The sequence below is a fragment of the Lagopus muta genome, chromosome 1 (assembly GCF_023343835.1).
Source record: "Lagopus muta isolate bLagMut1 chromosome 1, bLagMut1 primary, whole genome shotgun sequence".
Lineage (NCBI taxonomy): Eukaryota > Metazoa > Chordata > Aves > Galliformes > Phasianidae > Lagopus > Lagopus muta.
Genome location: NC_064433.1, coordinates 176,752,730 through 176,771,834, shown reverse-complemented (window position 1 = coordinate 176,771,834; position 19,105 = coordinate 176,752,730). Strand labels below are relative to the sequence as shown.

Below are 19,105 nucleotides of genomic sequence, written 5' to 3'. Positions count from 1 at the left end.
TGCATTTATTTTGGTAGCTGCATGTGTGTACAATGAAGTAATATCAGTTTTAAAGAGAGAAGAACTTAGACACTGGTTGATTACTTGACTTCTAAAGATCATCATAGAATCACAGAATCATAGAACTGCTCAGGTTGGAAAGGACCTCAAAGATCATCAGGTCCAACTGCAACCTGACCATCCTACCCTAACTAACAGCCCTCTGCTAAATCATGTCCCTGAGCACCACATCCAAACGGTTTTTAAACACATCCAGGGATGGTGACTCAACCACCTCCCTGGGCAGCCTATTCCAGTGCTTCACAACCCTTTCTGTGAAGAAGTTCTTCCTGATATCCAACCTAAACCTCTCCCCTGGCACAACTTGAGGCCATTTCCCCTCGTCCTGCCACCTGTCACCAGTGAGAAGAGACCAGCCCCGCTCTCACTGTAAGCACCTTTCAGATACTGGGAGAAAGCAGTAAGGTCTCCTCTCAGCCTCCTTTTCCCCAGACTGAACAGCCCCAGTTCCTTCAGTCTCTCCTCTTAGGCCATATTCTCCAAGCCCTTTGCAAGCCTTGCTGCCCTTCTTTGGACCTGCTCCAGCACCTCCATGTCCTTTCTGTACTGAGGTGCCCAAAACTGAACACAGCACTAGAGATGAGGCCTCACCAGTGCCGAGTACAGGGAAAGGATGACTTCACTACTCCTGCTCACCACACCATTTTTTTCTTGACCATGTTTGACTCTGAATTCTTTGGGAATGAGATTAGTGTTTTTGAATTTGCAAAGCACTCAGTTCACCGTTACAGTGCCATATAAATGCTTAGCCCCTCATAGTTATAGTAGCCAATGGCTGAGACATGCTGTACTGTGCTCTGGGAGGAAGCAGACAGATTTCTGTGCGTCACACAGAGGAAAGCAACAGACTGTGTTTGTTCGTTAACTGAAACGTTTCGGTGACTTTAGCTTGAGCAACATACAACAGTCTTGGAGCCTATATGTGCCTCAGTGGAGATTTCAGATAAGATCTCACAAAGAGTGACAGACACCCTGGTAACAGTGATGGTCGGGGCAAAGTGCTGATGTGGACACATGAGACTAGAAGGCATGACCCTGTCTGCCCCTTCACCTTCTGGAACCTTGAGAAACAAATACACCCAGAAAAATCATTATGTCTTGAAGTATGAAATATCTCTATCACTTTCTCTGGGTTTATCGTTGCATCAAGTTCAAAGGCCCCTGGGCCCCCTACCACTACATTAAGTGGAGCATTTGCTGGAGCAGCGGTCAGTTCTATCCTAATTCAAGCATGGTCCTAAAGGGCCACAGTGTGTTAATGCCATGCAGCACCCAACATTCTCTTCGTCTGTCTTATTTTCATAATTAAGCAACTGGGCAAAGCATGGATCAGCCTTGGCCCACGTCTTCATACCCAGACTCACCAGAACCAGTCAGTATCACACATGTAGTGTGATACTGTGCTTTGACTCAGTGTTCTTTTACTGGGAAGACAGAAGGTGTCAGAGTGGCCTACAGTGACATCACGTCTCAGGTCACCGCCTGTCCACGCAGAGCCGGAGCACCGTGGCCCAGAGATGCTGCAGTGTGGAGATGGTCAAAGGCCAGTGGGCAGACGCTGGACCATGCGCTGCAGCTGACCCTGCCTGAGCAGGGCTTTGGGATGGATCATCTCCAGAGGTCCGTCCAACTTCAGCCTGTGGCTGTGTGAGCTGCGCCCTGCCCATGTTTGTGTCACCTACTGCCATGCATTCCTCCTAGGCAGCAAAGAGAATTCCTACATGGCCTACAAAGCCCTTTGTCTGGAGTCAAAGGAGGAAGGGGGAGGGACCCCATTCATCCCGGAATGGAAGTTCAGCTGGAGAATTGTTCTTTTCCTAACCTTATTCTCCTATTCACGTTTTTGATGACTAACTCTTGGGAACTCGGAGTACAACAAGCTGAATTTATTCACAGTCCGAGCATTATGAAAGCACCCTCTGAGGCAGTTTCCTCTCACACCGCCACCCCATTGAAGGCAGCCCTGACCTTCGGGGACCACCCTCTTCAGGAATGGAGGGTTATTCAGCCTGCATCCTGTTCGAGAGCCACACACCCCTCCCGAGCGGCCGGCTCGCTGCTGGAGCGGGGCCTGCCCCGCTGTTCTGTTGCGGCCCCGCTGCGGTTGCAAGCCGCCCGCTCCCGGGGCCGGGTCACAGCCGCACTGCCTCTGGGTGTACGCACGCTTCTGAAGCGAGATCGATGCCACAAACCTGCTGGCAGAGGTGCCGGCGACGTGGCTGGCTTCAGAAGGAAAACACACCCTTTGGGTATTGGCTTGCATATCATTTACCCTCAGCAGAATGCGTGTAGGAAGCAGCGATCTGGCTCCCGCTAATCCTTATTCAAGATAAACCCTTTGAAGTTGGTGCTCGCTGCAGGCAGGGCCAGCTTGGCAATTTTGCCAAGTCGGTGAAACGTTTTGACAGCAACCGCTTTCCTCTTCCCCAAAACAACAACTGACTCTTGTTCTGCCCATTTTAATCCTGAAAAAGAAAAAAAAAAAACACACAAAACCCCACAACCCAGCAACAAAAAAACACCAGACAAAGACCCTCATCATGTTTCAGCCTCGCTCTGCATTACGGTGGGAGAGCACCATTGCCTCTGCAAATTCCCTCATGCATGCATGCACAGTCTCACTGCATACAAATCCCCTTTTTGCAGTGTGCAGCCCTGTTGGGCTGAGCATGGAGTCTGTCCTGGGTTTTGCACTGGTCCCAGGAAGAGTCTGGTGCAGAACAGGCTGCAGAGCAGAGAACAGACTGTGCTTGCTGTTCCTCATGCCAGGGCAGCGTCATACCAGTCCTTCCTTGCAGAGAATCACAGGAATGTAAAGCTGGGAAGGATCTGGGTTAGGCTGTCCCTCTTCACTCTGATACATGTTTGTCCAGTCTTAAAAACTCCAGAGCTGAGAGTTGATGGCATTTCTCCTCGGCAGCTTGGCAAATGTTTCACACTGTGTTTGAGGCTCTCACTCGAGGCTGCCCTGTGTTCACGTTTTCTAGGGGGTTTCTTTTTCTGACATGAATAAAATTTCTTGCATAGATTTCTGAAGATTATACAGTAGCTTGAATGGGAAGGCTGCATGTTTGGAAAACCTGGACACATCCCCAAGACCTGTGCTGACCTATTGTCCAACTCGTGTGCCGGAAACCTGACCAGGAAGCAGGAATGCAGTTGTGCAGTGAATACACAGCAAATTCACAGTGTCCCAAAAGTATGGGATTCACTGCGTTATAAGCAGCATATCAAGTTATGGAATCAAAGAGGAAGCCCAGGCTTGCTGCTTGGGCACTACAGAGCACGACGGAAGCGGGCAATACACTGAAAATGATCTGAAGTCAAACAGCAGCAATTCTGTGATGCCCAGGTTATTATAAACTGACATTACTGTGGATTGGGGCCCTGCTTCAAGTTCCAATGGTCCTTCGCAGCCTCGCTCAGCCCTTCTGGGCCTTAACATTCCCTTTCTTCTCCAGTTGTTTTTTTCTCCCCATTCAGGCTCACTGAGCACACATAGGTTTGGGGGGATGCTCTGCACAGGAAGGCAGCAGCCCTGTGTTAGTTTGACATTCTCACGGTTATCTTGAGCACAATGATGTACTGCTGCCCCGTGACGAGGGGGCAGAGTATGGGAGTGAGGAATGGGGGCAAATCAGGAGGTACCAAGCGAGATGCACAGGAGGAATGTGTGATTTTGGGGAGCAGCACTTACCTCCTTGTCTTCCACCAGTCCTCACAGTCACACTTTTATAGCGGGGCACAGCTCTTTGCATAACCGCAGGGTGACCTGACCTGGAAAATTGGGAATTGGACACCAAATAATAATTCGGTGTTTTGCTCTGGTTGTTTACACTCTAGCCAACAAGCAGTTGTGCTGGCCATTGAAGTGGCCCTTTGGCTGATTCTGAGCTGAAGTGAGTGGTGGGGCAAAAGAGTCACAGAGTGGTGCTGGTGGGGTGGCAGCAGAGCAGCGGGGATGCCCATACAGCTGTGGTCATTCCCCAGCACCCTCCATCCCCTTATTGCCTCTGCTGCCACTTGAGCACGTCACACAGTGACATGGGCAGCCCTCCAGTGAACCAAAACAAGGAACCCATCTAGCTGAAACCAGACCTCTGGAATAGAAACAGAAGAGACCATTTGGAGCAGGCTGACGGGAGGCCTGATGGTGGCTGCAGCTCCTCACAGGGAGGTGTGACAGCGACAGGGAACGGCATGGAGCTGCATCAGGGGAGGGCGGCTGGGGGTGAGGGAAAGGGGCTGCGCCAGAGGGTGGTGGGCAGGGAACAGCTGCCCAGGGCTGTGGGCACGGCCCCAGTGCTGGAGCTCAGGGAGCTTTGGGACAGCACTCTTAGACACCAGGTTTGGATTTCAGGTGTTCCTGGGTGGAGGAAGGGTCTGGATTCAGTGATCCGTGTGGGTTCCTTCCAACTCAGCATATTCTGTGATTCTGTCATTTCCAGTGCCATCATCTCCCCAGCATGGCTCCCCGACCACTGGGGGCAGCTTGGTGAACCCTGCGACCCTGCACTACTGCCAGAAAGTCTCGCATCATCCCCAGCCTTAGTCACATGAAACCACAGCCTGACAGCGGGCAGTTTCCTCACACCTAAATTAAATTAACTGCATTCTCCTATTTCATGTCTCAGCACAATCTGCCACTCTGAAGGGAAGGCTAGCAATTTTTCTTGAAAACTCACATTGTTTTGTTAGCAAATAAAGAAACGTTTGACACAACATCCACATCCACCATGTCTGCCAGACTGGCAGGGTTTGCTTTCTTTTCCCTGGCTCTTTTCCTCTTTTTTTTTTCTTTTTTTTTTTTTTTTTCCTTCCAGTATTATTTTCTTAATTTAGTCTGAACCTTCCTTTAACAGCAAGTCAGTGATTTGAAATGATTTGCTTTGAGCAAAACAATTTGCACACTAGATTTATTGTTTTCCTGCTTGGATGTCCATCTTGTAATGTCTACTGCATGGAAACCCATCCAAGTTCCTTTCTCTCTGTTTTCCTCTTTACTTTGAGCTTTGTATTTTGAAGGAAGTTGATCAAACTGAGCATTCTTGTGAACTTGAGCTTGGTTGCCAAGAATGTACGTGATTCATCCCCCTGTAAGGAAAAGCGCTGGCAATAAAACGTTCCCCACTGCCTTTCTTATTTTACATGCAAAATACTGTTAGCACTCAAAACAAGCGAATCTTGTTACTCAGAACAAAGTGTTACGCTATTAATTGCACGACAACTAGAATTCTTAAAATACTTTCAGGCTCTATTCTTAGAAGAAGGAAATATCACCAGCAGAGGCCTTGAAGCCGATGAGATGCAAATTGTGAGCACTTGTAAAGCACAGTGAAAACTTACCTTGTCTCATACCCTTCATGTTGTTACCTTGCCCTCAGCAGGACCAAATTCCACGCTTCACGCTTTGCGTTACGGATATTTTAGCCCTTCAGGAAAAGAAAAAAATTTCGGGGGGGAAATTGTGCTATTTGCTTTAATGAGGAAAGCAGAGGAACTGAATAATCTGCTCAGCAAGAGTGGTTTTCCATCCTACTTTGTCCCTAGAATCATGCTGGTGTGACAGGACCACATTTTGGCTTAGCGGGTTCCCAGGTCAACTCCCACAGCTGTGGTTCATGGACCCTGCTCTGCTGTGTGCCCCAGAGAGAGGTTTCCATCTGCTGAGCAGATAGTGGCACATACCTCCCTATGAGGTCACGGGGATTTCTTATTGTTTGACAGTAAATAATGGTGGCTTTACATTAAAAATGTTTGGTGGTTTTTATTTTTTTTAATAGCTAGGAAAGCAGGATTCTTCTTTTCTGGGTGTCTTCCTTTAAATCTGTGGTATTAGTAAGAAATAGCATTGCCAGAAAGCCAACTGTGTCCTGGGTTGCACCCAAAGCAGCACGGCCAGCAGGGCGACCGAGTGATCCTGCCCCTCTGCTCTGTGCTGTGAGACCTCACCTGCAGTTCTGTGTCCAGATGTGGAGTCAGCGGTACAGGAGAGACATGGAGCTGTTGGAGCACATCCAGAGGAGCACCACAGCAATGACCCAAAGGATGGAACACCTCCCTGTGAGGACAGGCTGAGAGCTGGGGCTGGAGAGGAGAAGGCTCCAAGGGAGACCAAGAATTGGCCTTTTGGCATCTAAAAGGGCTGTAAGAAGGAAGGGGACAGACTCTTCAGTAGGGTGTGTTGGGATAGGACAAAGGGAAATGGTCTGAAACTAAAAGAGGGGTGATTTAGACTGTATGTAAGGAAGAAGTTCTTTACAATAAGGGCAGTGAGGCACTGGAAAAGGTTGCCCAGGGATGCAGTGGCTGTCCTGTTCTTGGAGACACCCAAGGATGGGGCTCTGGGCACCTGATTGAGCTGCTTGTTGCAGGGAAGTTGGACTACATGACCGCTAAATGTTTCTTCCAACCCAAACGATTATATGACCCTATGAATCAGTGACTGGGATCACGGGATTGCAGTCCCAGCAAGGAACAAGGACTTGTTTGAACTGCTTGAAGAAATCTCCCACAGCTCAGCTGTCAGCATCCTGTGCGTGTGTGGAGGAAGGAGCTGTACGACTCACAGCCCATGGAGAAGAGAAGGATAAACTTCAGCACCCCCAGAAGCAGGTGCATGGCCCGTTCTTGGCGGCTTTCTATAGCTGAGCCCAGCAAAATTCCCAACTTCAGAGCCAGCAGCTCCACACTGCTCCGCATGAAGACAGACCCAAGTCAGAAACAAGCAATCAGCAGCAGAGCTGCTGCACTTTAACAGCATTTGGCACCCGCCTCATACACTAGAATTGGAATGTAAGACTTTAGCAATAACTGTGCCCTGTGTTCTTAGTATTTCATTTCTATATTTTCAAAACACCACGCTTAGCTAATTGCTCAGTGCTAGCAGGAGAACTTTCACAATCCTTGTCTTTAAGAATTTCACCTTCTTTCTTGTATGGCAAATCTTTTCTATTTTTTATTTTGTTAAAAATTCTGATGCCTCTGTTTTAAGGGTTAAATATTCTGAACACAGCATTAAATTGGTGTAGTGGCTGGTAATTATTATGCCTTTGCGTTCCTCACACCCAAACAAAACACCAGAGCATATTCCAGCATCTCATTGCACAAATCTAATCTGAGAGGTGTAGAAGAGCCATTCTCTTGCCGTATGCCATAAAGTTTTATATAAATGGATTTGAATCATTCTTAGCTTTGTAATAGGAGCAACAAAGCATAAAGCTGACTGCAAAGTACTGTCAAGCTCATGTCTTTTTTAGTAATCCATGTCTTTTCAAATAGTTGCTTTCTTTCCCTCACTTTTCTTCATTTGCAAGAATTTCCCCCAACAATTCAGTGAGGCACTTTTTTGGGGGGAACGTTGTTCTTTCACAGGCATTTTGTGAAAACAAACGGAGCACTGCACACCGCAGTGGGAACTGCCCCAGTGTGTCACACAGAACGTCACGTTGTGCCGCTCACTGTCAGAGGGCAGCTCTGGACAGATGTCACTTTCTGGCTCCAGCCGCAGCCCAGAGCCGCCCTTTAGCACTGTTCCCTCTGCCCTGCTGCTGTGCCTGCGGAGCTGTGCACATGAACCCTTATTTCCCCGCTGCAGGCAAGATCAGCAAGATCATCAGAAACAAACGAAATACGCAGGCAGCGCTAAGCCATGTCACTGGAACCTCTGTGCAGAGCTCGTCACCACTGGCTCAGCCAAGGGCAGGCAGGGACTGTCATGGCAGCGTGTGGTAGGGGACACAAGAAGAGCAAAGCAGTGGCTTCCCCCTCACAGCAGCCTGGACGCAGTGTGGCACCTTTGACTTCCTGTAGGGGATAATCTCCCCAGCACCTTTTGCCACATGCAAAACGCAATGTGATAATGTAATACACCCAGTAACAACAGCCACTGGTGCAAAGAGGTGACTCCCTTCTTAGTCAAAGGAACAGGTGTGCACAAATTTTCCATCAGGTTTATTTTCAAAGAAGTGGTGATGTGGGGAACCACTGTGATTCTGCCTCACGCTACGCCCCCGAGACTCTCTGTTCCACTGGCACTGTTCCCACCGCTATCGTAGAGATTATGTCAGTGTTTCCACTAAGCTGCAGCTCTGAGGGGCTGATGGTAACCAAGCCGTCAGAATTCATCCTGGGCTCAAACTTCACGTTTTTTAAATTCCCCATGATGGATATTTCCTTTCTCGAAACATACAAACAAAAAAATCAAGTGGATAGTGCAATATGTGCAATGCAGCATTCAGAGAGGAATTCAGTTTTACGCTGTACTATTCAAAATGTTGCAGACAGTTTATAGCAGCAGAACATTCTGGTATTAAGCAGCAAAAAAAAAGGTGACAGAGTTGTTTCCTGGCCTACACACTGAGCCACAAAAGGCATTTCTGAGATGCAGATGGATCTCTGGGTGCTGAAGCTTTTCTTTACTCTCAGCAGGGCTTGCCACATGGAACTACTTATTCTGGAGAAAAGTTTCACTCAACTCTTCATTGTGATATTTCTGGAAGCAGGACACATGTAACGGATCACACGACATCACCCTCAGCTATGGAGGATATGGCACTGCTCTCAGAAACTTCCTGCACACTTGTGGGAGCCCCAGAACAGAGCCGAATAAAACATGGCTGCTGCTGTGGCTGTGCTCTGACAACAGAGGATGTGTGTCCCAACAGATACGCTGTCAGCATAGAACTGCTGTGACATGCTGCAGACCCCAGGAGTTTCTCAGTGCTAAGACCTGATCCTGGGGCAGGAAAGAGAATGAAATGTCAGTTCTGGTGCGTGGGATTCATCTTTATCGTTCTGTTGTTGTTAGTAGGAACTGTGCACGCCACAGGCTGGAAGCTCAAAGAGATGTACGGCGAGCTGAAGAGCAACATACCCAGGGACCTGCTCAGACACTCAGATCGCCTGGAATTCTCTGCTTAGAAGAAAAAGCATGACTGTCATTATTGTTCTTCCACGGGAAGAGAGAAGAACAGATATTTAGGGGGGAGGAGCTGGACCAAGCATTAAGCTCACCTGTTAATACTTATTCACTGAAACATTCCCATGAACACATGAGCAGGACCGTGTCAATGCCGTGTAGATGCTCACCTCCTCAGACCTCTTTGTGTCTTGTTTGAGGACGGGACTTTGTTAATCCAGGAAACAGCCAGGGAGGGGATTTGTCTGCGCAGGAAATGTGGAAGACAACATTAAGTACATCTCTACCAGGTTATGGTGTAGTGAGGGGACGTGCCGGCTTCACCCCAGGGCTGCTGGTGTCGGTGCTGTTGCCCTGCTCAGACAGCACCGGTGTTTCCAGAAACCTTTACACAGGGTTTCCCACGGCTGTTACCAGCAGTGGCACTGGGACGTGCAGCCACACGGGCTCAGAGGAAGGGGCCTGCACTGCCCAGATAACTGCTTGCAGTGAATCACAGCGCAGCCTGCTCCTGCTGCTGCCCGTCCTCTCTACCAGACGCATCTCATACGCCATTCCAAACATTTCCACTGGCTGCAATACCAACCCACTTTCCTTACAGTGCACAAACATTTCTGTACTGAGGTAATACAATGCACACAGCAGGGGATAGCAAGTCTATGGTGGAGTATTACCCAAGTTATAAAATCAGTTTATTACTCTATTGTGTGCCTAAACTTTCTGGAACATTGTAACAGATGTACTTTATAGTGAAATGACAACACCTCTTAATGAAATCCAGGTTGAGATTCTGGCAACATTTCTTCCCTAATTTTATATTTTGTAACAGACTCTACTACCCCACCAGGAAAAAGCGATACAACATTTAGAGCATCCCACCATCACACCTTAGCGTACAGCTGCATGGAGAAGAAAATAACTCTACGTGAGAGAACACAACTTACGTTTTCATTACTTGAAACTAAATTCTGTCTTCCTCTGCTGACAGTTACGAGTTCCAGTTTGCTCTGTTCCTTTCAGGTGAGATTCACACCAGCACTACAACTTTTGCTGGACCCCTCTTGTGCTACATGCTGTATTTCTGACTCACACTGCAAACATTTCTGCGCAGGGTTGGCCTGAAGTGCTTCCCATGTCCCTCACTGCTGCCTGCGCTGGGATCCGTGCCCTGAGCGCACCGAACGCCATGCACGCCCTGAGGAACCCACCACAAGCATCAAGATGTGCTGGGCACAACCCAGCTGCCTGCTGTTACTGCGCCTCTGCTGACTATGGATGAATGACAGATTTTTAAAAAGCTTGTATTTAGTCACGTATGTTTGCTTCAGGAGATCATTTCTGACATGGAACAGCTCTGCCAAACTGGGCTCCTTCCTCAGCAGTACGTGAATGCTGCAGGTTTTCAGACAAACATCCGCAGGAATTGAAAATCAACACCAAAATAACAGAGACGTGATAACTCTGATCTGCCTAATATTATTCTTGGAAACGTTTTCTTCTGAAACGGAATAAAAGGCATCCTGAGGCTGCCCTTTTGGGAAGCACCTGATCTGTACCGTCTGCAGCATCATGAGCAGCTCTGAGCAGGTCTTCCAGCAGCAGCACGAGGCAGCCTGCATGCAGCACCCATCTCTCTGCAGTGTGCTAAGGCTGACCTGGCTCCTTTTCCATAGAAGATTCCAAAGCCACTCATGGCTGCATGTTGACTTTAGATGGCTGCTCCTGGCTCTGCAGGAAGTGCATGCTGCTCACAGCTGTTCTTTGAGGAAGTTCTCTGTGGAGCAACTTCAAGGGGAAATGGTTTTAAGTTGAGGGAGGGAAGATTTAGGTTGGATGTCAGGGGGAAATTCTTTACAGAGAGAGTGGTGAGGTGCTGGAACAGGCTGCCCAGAGAGGTTGTGGATGCCCCGTCCCTGGAGGTGTTCAAAGCCAGATTGGATGGGGCCCTGGGCAGCTTGGTCTAGTGTTAAATGGGGAGGTTGGTGGCCCTGCTTGCAGCAGGGGGGTTGGAAATCCATGATCCTTGAGGTCCCTTCCAACCCAGGCCATTCTGTGATTCCGTGATTCTGTGAATTTACCCAAATTTTACAGAAAGCAGTGTTTCACTAACGTGGTGAAATCATGAAGCTTGACCTTCATCACAAAGCTTTGTCTGACTTTTTAGATGTGATGGATCCAGATCACACAAGGACATGCACATGAAGGTATTCACCTTGAAGCTGAATGAAGTCTCCCATTCAAATTACACCCAATGACACCAGCATTACTGACAAACGCTCTCATGTAAGAAGTCAGCACGTGCTGGGGATCCAGGAGCATTCCTCAACTACATGGCTGACGGCATTTATGCACTCTTGGCCAATGCAGATTGCACCACGGCTTCAAACTCCCTCAACTCCTTGGCTTTCCTTCCCTTTGGGGTGTGAAACAGCTGCACCTGATCCACGACCTGAATGCACTCAAGCACTGAGCTGCCCAGCTGTGGTACCATCTGCACAGGGCTTTGCTGTGAGCCCATGCTGACTCACTCCCCTCCCCACAGTACATGAGAGTTGAACAGCACCACAAATCCCAACAGTTACAGAGTGTTTTATGATCCCAAATCATCCCAGTACAAAACAGGACAGCGAACACCTTAATCAAGTGGAGCTTTAATGAAAGCTATTCCAAAGGTTGTTTGAAATCTACATTGACTTTGGTACAGAATGCAGGAAATTAAGACTGTAATGAAATCAAATCTACATAGAGCATTCTGAATATAGAGTGTACCTGTGATGAATCACATGAATCAGAATGGTTTGGGTTGGAAGGGATCTTTAAGACCTAGCTCCAACCCCCTGCTATAGGCTGGGACACCTCCCTCTAGACCAGGTTGCTCACAGCCCCATCCAGCCTGGCCTTGAATGCCTACAGGGAGGGGGCATCCACAGCCTCGCTGGGCAACCCATCCCAGTGTCTCAGCACCCTCACAGTAAAGACATTCTTCCTACCATCTAGTCTAAATCTACCCTACCCAGTTTAAAGCCATTTCCTTTCATCCTGTTGCTACACGCCTTTATAAAAAATCCCACCCCAGCTTTCCTGTTGGCCCCTTTCAGGTACTGGAAGGATGCTACCAAAGCACAAAACACAGGAAATACCAGCAATCACATTTGCAAAGAAAACAATGTTGTTGCAAATGTTGTTCTTCTACCAGCAGGTAAAGCCTGTCTGCAGTAGCAACTCCATCAAATTTGAGTTTCTGCTTTCCAAGCTGACTGCAGAGATATTCAGAAGATGTTTATGCTCTTGCCAAAACATGCTAATTGAGCTTTCCACAGTTAAGACAAAGACCAAGACGTCTTGTCAGGACCATCAAACATGCTTTTCTGGACACATGCACAACCATGCTAATTAAGGACTAACACATAATTGTGGTTAGCAAGAACTCACAAACACAGCCTGCAAGCCATGGGAGCCTTGGGAATCTGAGCATAATGTGCTGCAATAGGTGCAGCTAAGGCAGCTCCTTTGAACTGAAATACAGGTCCAAAAAGCTCAGTGTTCCTTGTTCTGGTCATCTGTTACAGCTTTCATAGTAGCTGTGAGGTTTACCTTTTCCACTGATTTTCCAGGCCCATCTGTGCCACTCATTTCTATATTTTTCTCTTTCCATTAATTTTCGTCTTCTCTTTTGTGCCTACAAAGTTTTAAGTAACACAACATCAGCTGGCTTCTTTTGTTTTCCCCTTTCAATCACAACTTCCATACAGTAATTGTTTCATTGACAAGGACTGGCAGTGCTCTTCCCTGCATGGCTGCAGCAGGTTTGCCCAGTCCTGCACCCCAGAGGCACCAACTCTTGATCTCATTCATACCTTTCTGAAATGTCCCAGTAAGCAATTAAAGTTCACTATTTACAGAACCACTTCAGTGGGAATGTGTGCTAACAATTCTTAAGGCAGAAATTCACACTTCTGAAATCACCTGTTTCAGTTCTCAAGACATTCATATCTGGAAATGTTTGATTCAGAATTTGGCTATCTCTTTCCAGCAATAAAGGCCAGAGACTCACTCACATACAGCGTCTCACTCCAGCTCACAACCTCAGCTAAAAGCTTCCATTTTCTTTCAGTGCGTACCGGGGGGGCTCGCACAGAACACAGCATCCCAGAGAAGCAAGACATTTCTCAGCACTCAAAATCTAAGTAAAGGCAAAGAGCAGGTGAAGCAATTGACCACCTCACTGCCAGCAGTGGGGTCAGACTCTGCTGCATTCCTCCCTCTCCCCACCACACCTGGGCAGCACTTCCACCTCTCACCTTGCTCCAGGTCTACAGCCACAGGATCTGCTCAGAGCATGTCAAATGCAATACAGTGACATAAAACCAGCTCCCAGCCGGATAGCTTTCTCCTCAACTAGGGAATTTCACTTGTTTTTGGAAGCATCCAATAAGGGACACGCCTGGCAGAAAGGAGGAGAAAAGAAATCCTGTGACGGAGGGTAAGGACAGGCAGCAGGGAGCTGCCACACTAAGCCAGGTAACGTGTGGGACCTTGGCCTCACCTGGTGGGAGCCCTTCACTCAGCGTTGTGCCATCTCCAGCACAGCCTGCATTCTGCACACCAGCCTACAGAGCTCATCGCTGCATTTCCATTTCCAACTTTCTCTTCCAAATGCTTATGAATCTGAAATTTGATTGTTAATACAGCCCACAAATAATAAATTGTCATGCTAGAATTCTCTTAAATGCGAGCACATTAGGTCATTTTTCACATAAATCAAGCATTCAAAAGCTTCTAACAGAAGGAACTACTTAGACTCATAACAGAGCTGTGCTTTATTTGTTACAGCTGTTTTTTTATGATACCTGATCCGAGACATAAATCCCTTTGTTTTGAAAATGGCCGTCCAGATATTGAGCCCCAAGCAAACATTAAGAGGGCAGATATAATTAATTTTAGCACTGTAATAAACTGCATCGTTGCCTGGGAAATCAAATCCTACAAATGGTGGCAAGGCTGAGTCATTCCCTTTGATAATAAAATGATGACATGTTATAACTTAATACAGACCAAAAACTGCACAATACTGTCCAGGCTACCACAGAAGAAAGTTAATGAAAGCTGAGGGTGCACTCCAAGAGGCTGTTGGTGCTCTTGCCCTGTATTAGGAGTGCCAAAAATCAATTGCTGTTGGTTATATTAGAAGTGAACTGCTTTTTATTTATTATTTTTTTTAAGATTTGGACTGATGAATACAAGAAATACTTATTTTCCTTTTCCTCTCCTACATATTCTTTTAATAAATAATTCACTGAAGTCATCTACCTACAGTGTTTGGAAACACTGCCGCATGAGGTCAGTCTGAGATCTGGGACAGCTCAGCTCTGAGAGAGACTCCCTGAGGTCCTGGGGACCTCAACACTGCGTGTAAGCATCACCATGATGAGACAGAGTGAAGACACAGCCAGACTTCCCAGTGGTGACCAGTGACAGGAGGAGATGCAACAGAACTGAACACTGAACACAGACTGAGATAGCAGAAATAATAATAATTTAAAAATATATGTTTATACAGGGAGGGTGGTTGATCACCAGCACAGGCTTTGGAGGCCTTCCAAACTGAACTGAACTGAACACCAAAAGCAACGGGCTCTTGCTCTGAGATGAATTTGGAAATTCTCCTGCAGAGTTCCCTTCTGACCCCAGTAATTCTGAGTCTCTGATATTTGTTCATCCTGCATCTGTGAACATTTGTGAATCCATACAGGGAAGATTCAGATTGAACATAAAGGTGTTTTTTACAATAAGGGTGGTGAGGCGCTGGCACAGGTTGCCCAGAGAGGTGGTGGATGCCCCATCCCTGGAGACACTTAAGGTCAGGCTGGACGTGGCTCTGAGCACCTGATGGAGCTGCAGGTGTCCCTGTTCATTGCAAGGAGTTGCAGTAGGTGGCCTTTAAGGGTCCCTTCCAACTCAAACAATTCTGTGATTGTTTTCACGTCATTTTACAGAATTTCTGTTTTACTCTTGAAATAAAAAATTCATGACACTTTATGAAATAATTTGAGTGTAAATTCTCTGGAAACAAATGAACATTCCCCAATTTTGATACAATACCTCACTTTTTTTTAAGTTATCAAATCAGAAACACGCATCTCCAACACTAGCCTGAGACAAAACATCAAACTTAAATTTAACCTAATACAAGACTCTATTCTTGGAAAAGCCAAGCCCAGGAATGGAAAGCATATGTGCTTGGTCTTTCCAATACGTAATATTAAGGGAAATTCTAAGTGCAATTTACCCCTTTCTAATTTATTTGAACCCACCAGTAGCTGCACTGGCTGATTATTTCATTTATTTACACTAGGCAGCTGTTTTTCTCCATACAGTTCTCCATACAGAAGGAAGCTTTTTCCAAGGAGCATCAGTAGCTCACTAAAAGCTTTTCCACGCAACAGAAACCATGGGCAACAGCTTACAGAATGCGTGTGCCCGGCGCTGAGCCCTGCAAGAAGCCCGCACACAGCACGTCACCCCGAGCCCAGGAGGAGCGCAGTATTTCCTTCGGATCACGTCACGGTTCGGGCTGGAAGGAGCTCAGAGCCCACCCGGTCCCAGAGCCACCACGTCAGGCTGCCCAGGGCCCCCCAGCCTGTGGGTGCCTGCAGGTTGGGGCACCCCCGGCTCCCCGGCCAGCCGTGCCAGTCCTCACCGCCCTCTGAGCGAAGCCCTTCCCGCTCACATCTGACCCGACGCTCTCCTCCGTCGGCCCAAGACCACCTCAGATCCGTACAGGCTACTGGGAGGAGACCCCCGGGCGGCTCTACCCGCCCAGCATTAGAGGTGCCGGCACGGGCTGACGCCAGCCGCCGGGCCTAACAGCCACCGCGGAGCGCTGCGTTACAACCGCCCGGCAGCGCGGCGCAGCTCCAGCCGCCATCTCTCTCAGCGGCCACGCACCGCTCGCCTCCTCGGCCACCTTCGCGCCCCTCCCGCGCGCACCGCCGCCTTCGCTCCACTATCGCGAGAACCGGGCGCGCGCCGCGAGACATCCGGGCCATCGGCTGCGGGACGAGATGGCGGTGGAGTCGCGCGTCACGCAGGAGGAGATCAAGAAGGAACCGGAGAAGCCGATCGACCGGGAGAAGGTGCCGGGGCTGCGCCGGCCCGCCGCGCCCGTGCCGCCGCCGCAGCCGTTTGCGGGGCTGCCGGGAAGGGAGGGGGGCAGTATGGCGGGGTTGGCGCCGTGAGGCCTTGCGGGGGGTGCGCGCCTTGTGCCTCACGCCGCCTCTTCCCGCCCGCAGACGTGTCCGCTGCTGCTCCGCGTCTTCACCACCAACAACGGGCGGCACCACCGCATGGACGAGTTCTCCCGCGGCAACGTGCCCTCCAGCGAGCTGCAGATCTACACCTGGTGAGCTGGGCCGGGGCTGCGCGTGGTGGGATTGCGCTCTGCCGTCTCCTTCGTCGTTGCCGTCAATCTGATTAACGTGGGGCGCCGTCCTCCCGCAGAAGCAGCTGTCCCGGGAAGCTGGGACGCTGCAGCACGTGTGCGTTGGTCCGGGTCAGAAAGAGAAACGGCTCTTCTTTCTATGCGTGCGGATGGAAGGGCTGCAGTGCTGCTCGTGTCGCGTTTGCTGCGAGCAGGGAGAAATCCTTTCGTCTGCACTGTAAATGCATGAATTCCCCTCACAGCATTTAGAAAAGCATTGCTTTGTTGAATTGCGTTGCTTTACAAGCACTGTCTTTCCTCCGGGGTTTCTGCTAGAGCTGTGACACGTGTGTCACTGTGTGTTTGAATAAATCCACTGTTGTCCCTAACAGAGCACACAGTTCTGATGTATTTCTGCAGGGGGTTTATGAACTCAGTGCAGGCCGTTGATGATGTCTAAGCCATCCGCAGAGCAGTCAGGGTGGGCAGTCAGCCAGCTGTGGCACAGAGCTCACAGGAAGCCTGCAGTCCTCAGAGCTGCTTGGGCGGCTGTGCTCCTTTTGTTTGTAGAGTTCTGAAGTTAGTTTTGGCCCTGTTCTGGTTGAAGGGTGCAGAGAAGGAGGAGTGCCATCTGTTAGGGCAGAAGTGGAAGTACTGGTGGAAAACTGCTCGTGATTATTTGTTTTGCTTTTATTTCTATGCTTCCTCTAAGAAATCATTTTAACATTAATACCAACTTGAATAAGGAAACACATTCATTGTAAATGTATTAAAAAATGCAAAAAAGGTCACTTTTTTGAGAGACCTGGAAGAGCAACGTTGATCCGTACTGGTTGTTTGGAGTGCCACATTGTTGTGAAGTAAGTGGCTCCCTGTATAGCTGAAATATGTGAAGTGTTACTCTTCTTCATGTATTAACAGGAAGCATGCAAAGGCGAGGAAATGTATGTTTAAGCTGTTGCAAAATACCAGTTCCATCCTAAATGGGCACTGGAAAGCTTTTTCGATTGCTGCTTTGAGAAGGTGAACCACTTGGGTTTGTTTGTTTGTTTGTTTAACGTAGGATGGACGCAACTCTGAAGGAGCTCACCAGCTTGGTGAAGGAGGTGTACCCAGAAGCACGGAAGAAGGGCACGCACTTCAATTTTGCAATTGTTTTTACAGATCTCAAGCGACCGGGCTACAGGTAAAGGGCATTTCTTCTCCAGAACAACAGAAGGCTTGAGGAAGCACAGCAGTAAAATACAATACTGATTTTAAAGTCAGGCGTTCACAAATAATATTTCTGAATTTCATGATAACAGACTGCAGGATTGTCATTATGAACTCTGCGTTTTGACTGGTCACTGCTGTAGTTTGTGTTCCCTAAACAGTGAATGTGTTTGCTTAGCCACCTGGAGCGCTGAATTGGCCACTAGCTAACCGTGGGCCCAATGCGAGGTGGAGCTTCACTTCTGGTGATCTGAGACTGCTGTGCAGTCTGTGGGGCTTCAGCTCTGTGTGAGGGGGCAGGGGGTTCTGTCTCGTGTTAAGATGGCTGAAGGGTCCCCACCTCTGCGCCCTGTCAGAAAGACTCAGTGTAGCTTTACTTGGTGCAGAAGAAAACGCTGTGGATGTAGTGAGGTACGGTGTGGAGCACGGCATGGCGAGGTTGGAAAGGCTGATGCTGCTCCTGCGTTAGACGTGCAAGGCCTGGGCTCTGGTAACTAACTGCCTTTCATCTCCGTGCACAGGGTGAAGGAGATCGGCAGTACCATGTCGGGCAGGAAGGGCACAGATGATTCCATGACATTGCAGTCCCAGAAATTCCAGATAGGAGACTACCTGGATATAGCCATCACGCCTCCCAACCGCGCACCGCCACCTTCCAGCCGCATGAGGCCATACTGAGCTATTGCTGCTTTGTATGATTCTATTTTCTGCTTATTCCTCCTTGCTGTTCTAAAGCAGGCTTTTTTTTTATTGCCTTTATTGCAAAGTAAGAACACCTGAAGACAAAGCTAAACATCAAGGGTGTAAGTCACATTTTAAACCTTTTAGTTTGTTTAGAAGGAACACTTAATCTTTAGCAGTGCCATCGCTCTGTCCTTGATTGGTTCATAGTTTGCAGAGTAGGTTGGTGTGTCTCGTGTTTCAGGTTTCCATAGAATGCGACCAGAATGACTACAGGTGTTCTGTAGTTCTGTCTTGTGTGGAATAAAGATGGCTATTATTAATCTTTTGAATCTGATTGTGTGTGTGATTTTTTTTAAGCCTATTTTAAGCAGACAAATTCAGAAGTTGGCTTTTAAGCAGAAGTTAAAATACTTGGAGGGCATTCACTGCCCATTCAAAAAAAAAACAAACACCAAAAAACCCCCCACCAAAACAGCTGCTATGTTTATACTGTATGTTACTGAAGTGGTGGATGTGTATCATAGGCGTTATAAAACACAGAAAGAGAAAAAAAGATGAAAGAAAGGCCACGTTACTTAATGGTGCAAAAACGACCTTTCTGTACAGGGGTGGTTTGCTTCGTGTGCCCTGCTGTGGGTACCTGCTGTGTCTGAAGGTAGGAGTGGCTACAGAGTAAGAGAGAGCCTGTGGGTTCAGACGGGCTGTGCAGCGTGCAGAGCTTTTTGCTGCTGGAAGTATAGTTCCTGAGGAAGTTATATTTGCTGACCAAGTAAGTTTTCCTCCGTGCATTTTAGGAAGGTGAATGCTGT

The 19,105-nt window shown here is 48.2% G+C and overlaps 1 protein-coding gene and 1 long non-coding RNA gene across 6 annotated transcripts; one reads left to right on the top strand and one right to left on the bottom strand.

The window, feature by feature from the left end:
* Nucleotides 1-5,213: 5,213 nt before the first annotated feature.
* On the bottom strand, nt 5,214-15,854 carry LOC125703409 (uncharacterized). Of its 5 annotated transcripts, XR_007380853.1 has the most exons (5): nt 13,282-15,854; nt 12,575-12,659; nt 9,076-9,225; nt 6,013-6,205; nt 5,214-5,492 (listed from the first exon to the last, which is right to left on the bottom strand). It is a non-coding gene; the product is annotated as an uncharacterized LOC125703409 (long non-coding RNA). The 5 variants fall into 5 exon arrangements; XR_007380852.1 differs by having other exon boundaries at nt 12,575-15,854; XR_007380856.1 differs by lacking the exon at nt 12,575-12,659.
* Nucleotides 15,855-15,981: 127 nt separating this feature from the next.
* Nucleotides 15,982-18,625, top strand: SAP18 (Sin3A associated protein 18). The gene is made up of 4 exons (XM_048967821.1): nt 15,982-16,116; nt 16,273-16,382; nt 17,464-17,586; nt 18,134-18,625. Exons 1-4 carry the CDS (start codon nt 16,045-16,047, stop codon nt 18,288-18,290), a joined length of 462 nt encoding a protein of 153 aa, XP_048823778.1. The 5' UTR covers nt 15,982-16,044; the 3' UTR covers nt 18,291-18,625.
* The last annotated feature ends 480 nt before the right edge of the window (nt 18,626-19,105 follow it).

Coding starts and splice junctions, on each gene's coding strand:
- SAP18 (XM_048967821.1), top strand. CDS start 16,045: ATGGCGGTGGAGTCGCGCGTCACGCAGGAGGAGATCAAGAAGGAACCG. Junction 16,383..17,463: donor GAGCTGCAGATCTACACCTG/GTGAGCTGGGCC, acceptor TGTTTAACGTAG/GATGGACGCAACTCTGAAGG. Junction 17,587..18,133: donor CTCAAGCGACCGGGCTACAG/GTAAAGGGCATT, acceptor CTCCGTGCACAG/GGTGAAGGAGATCGGCAGTA.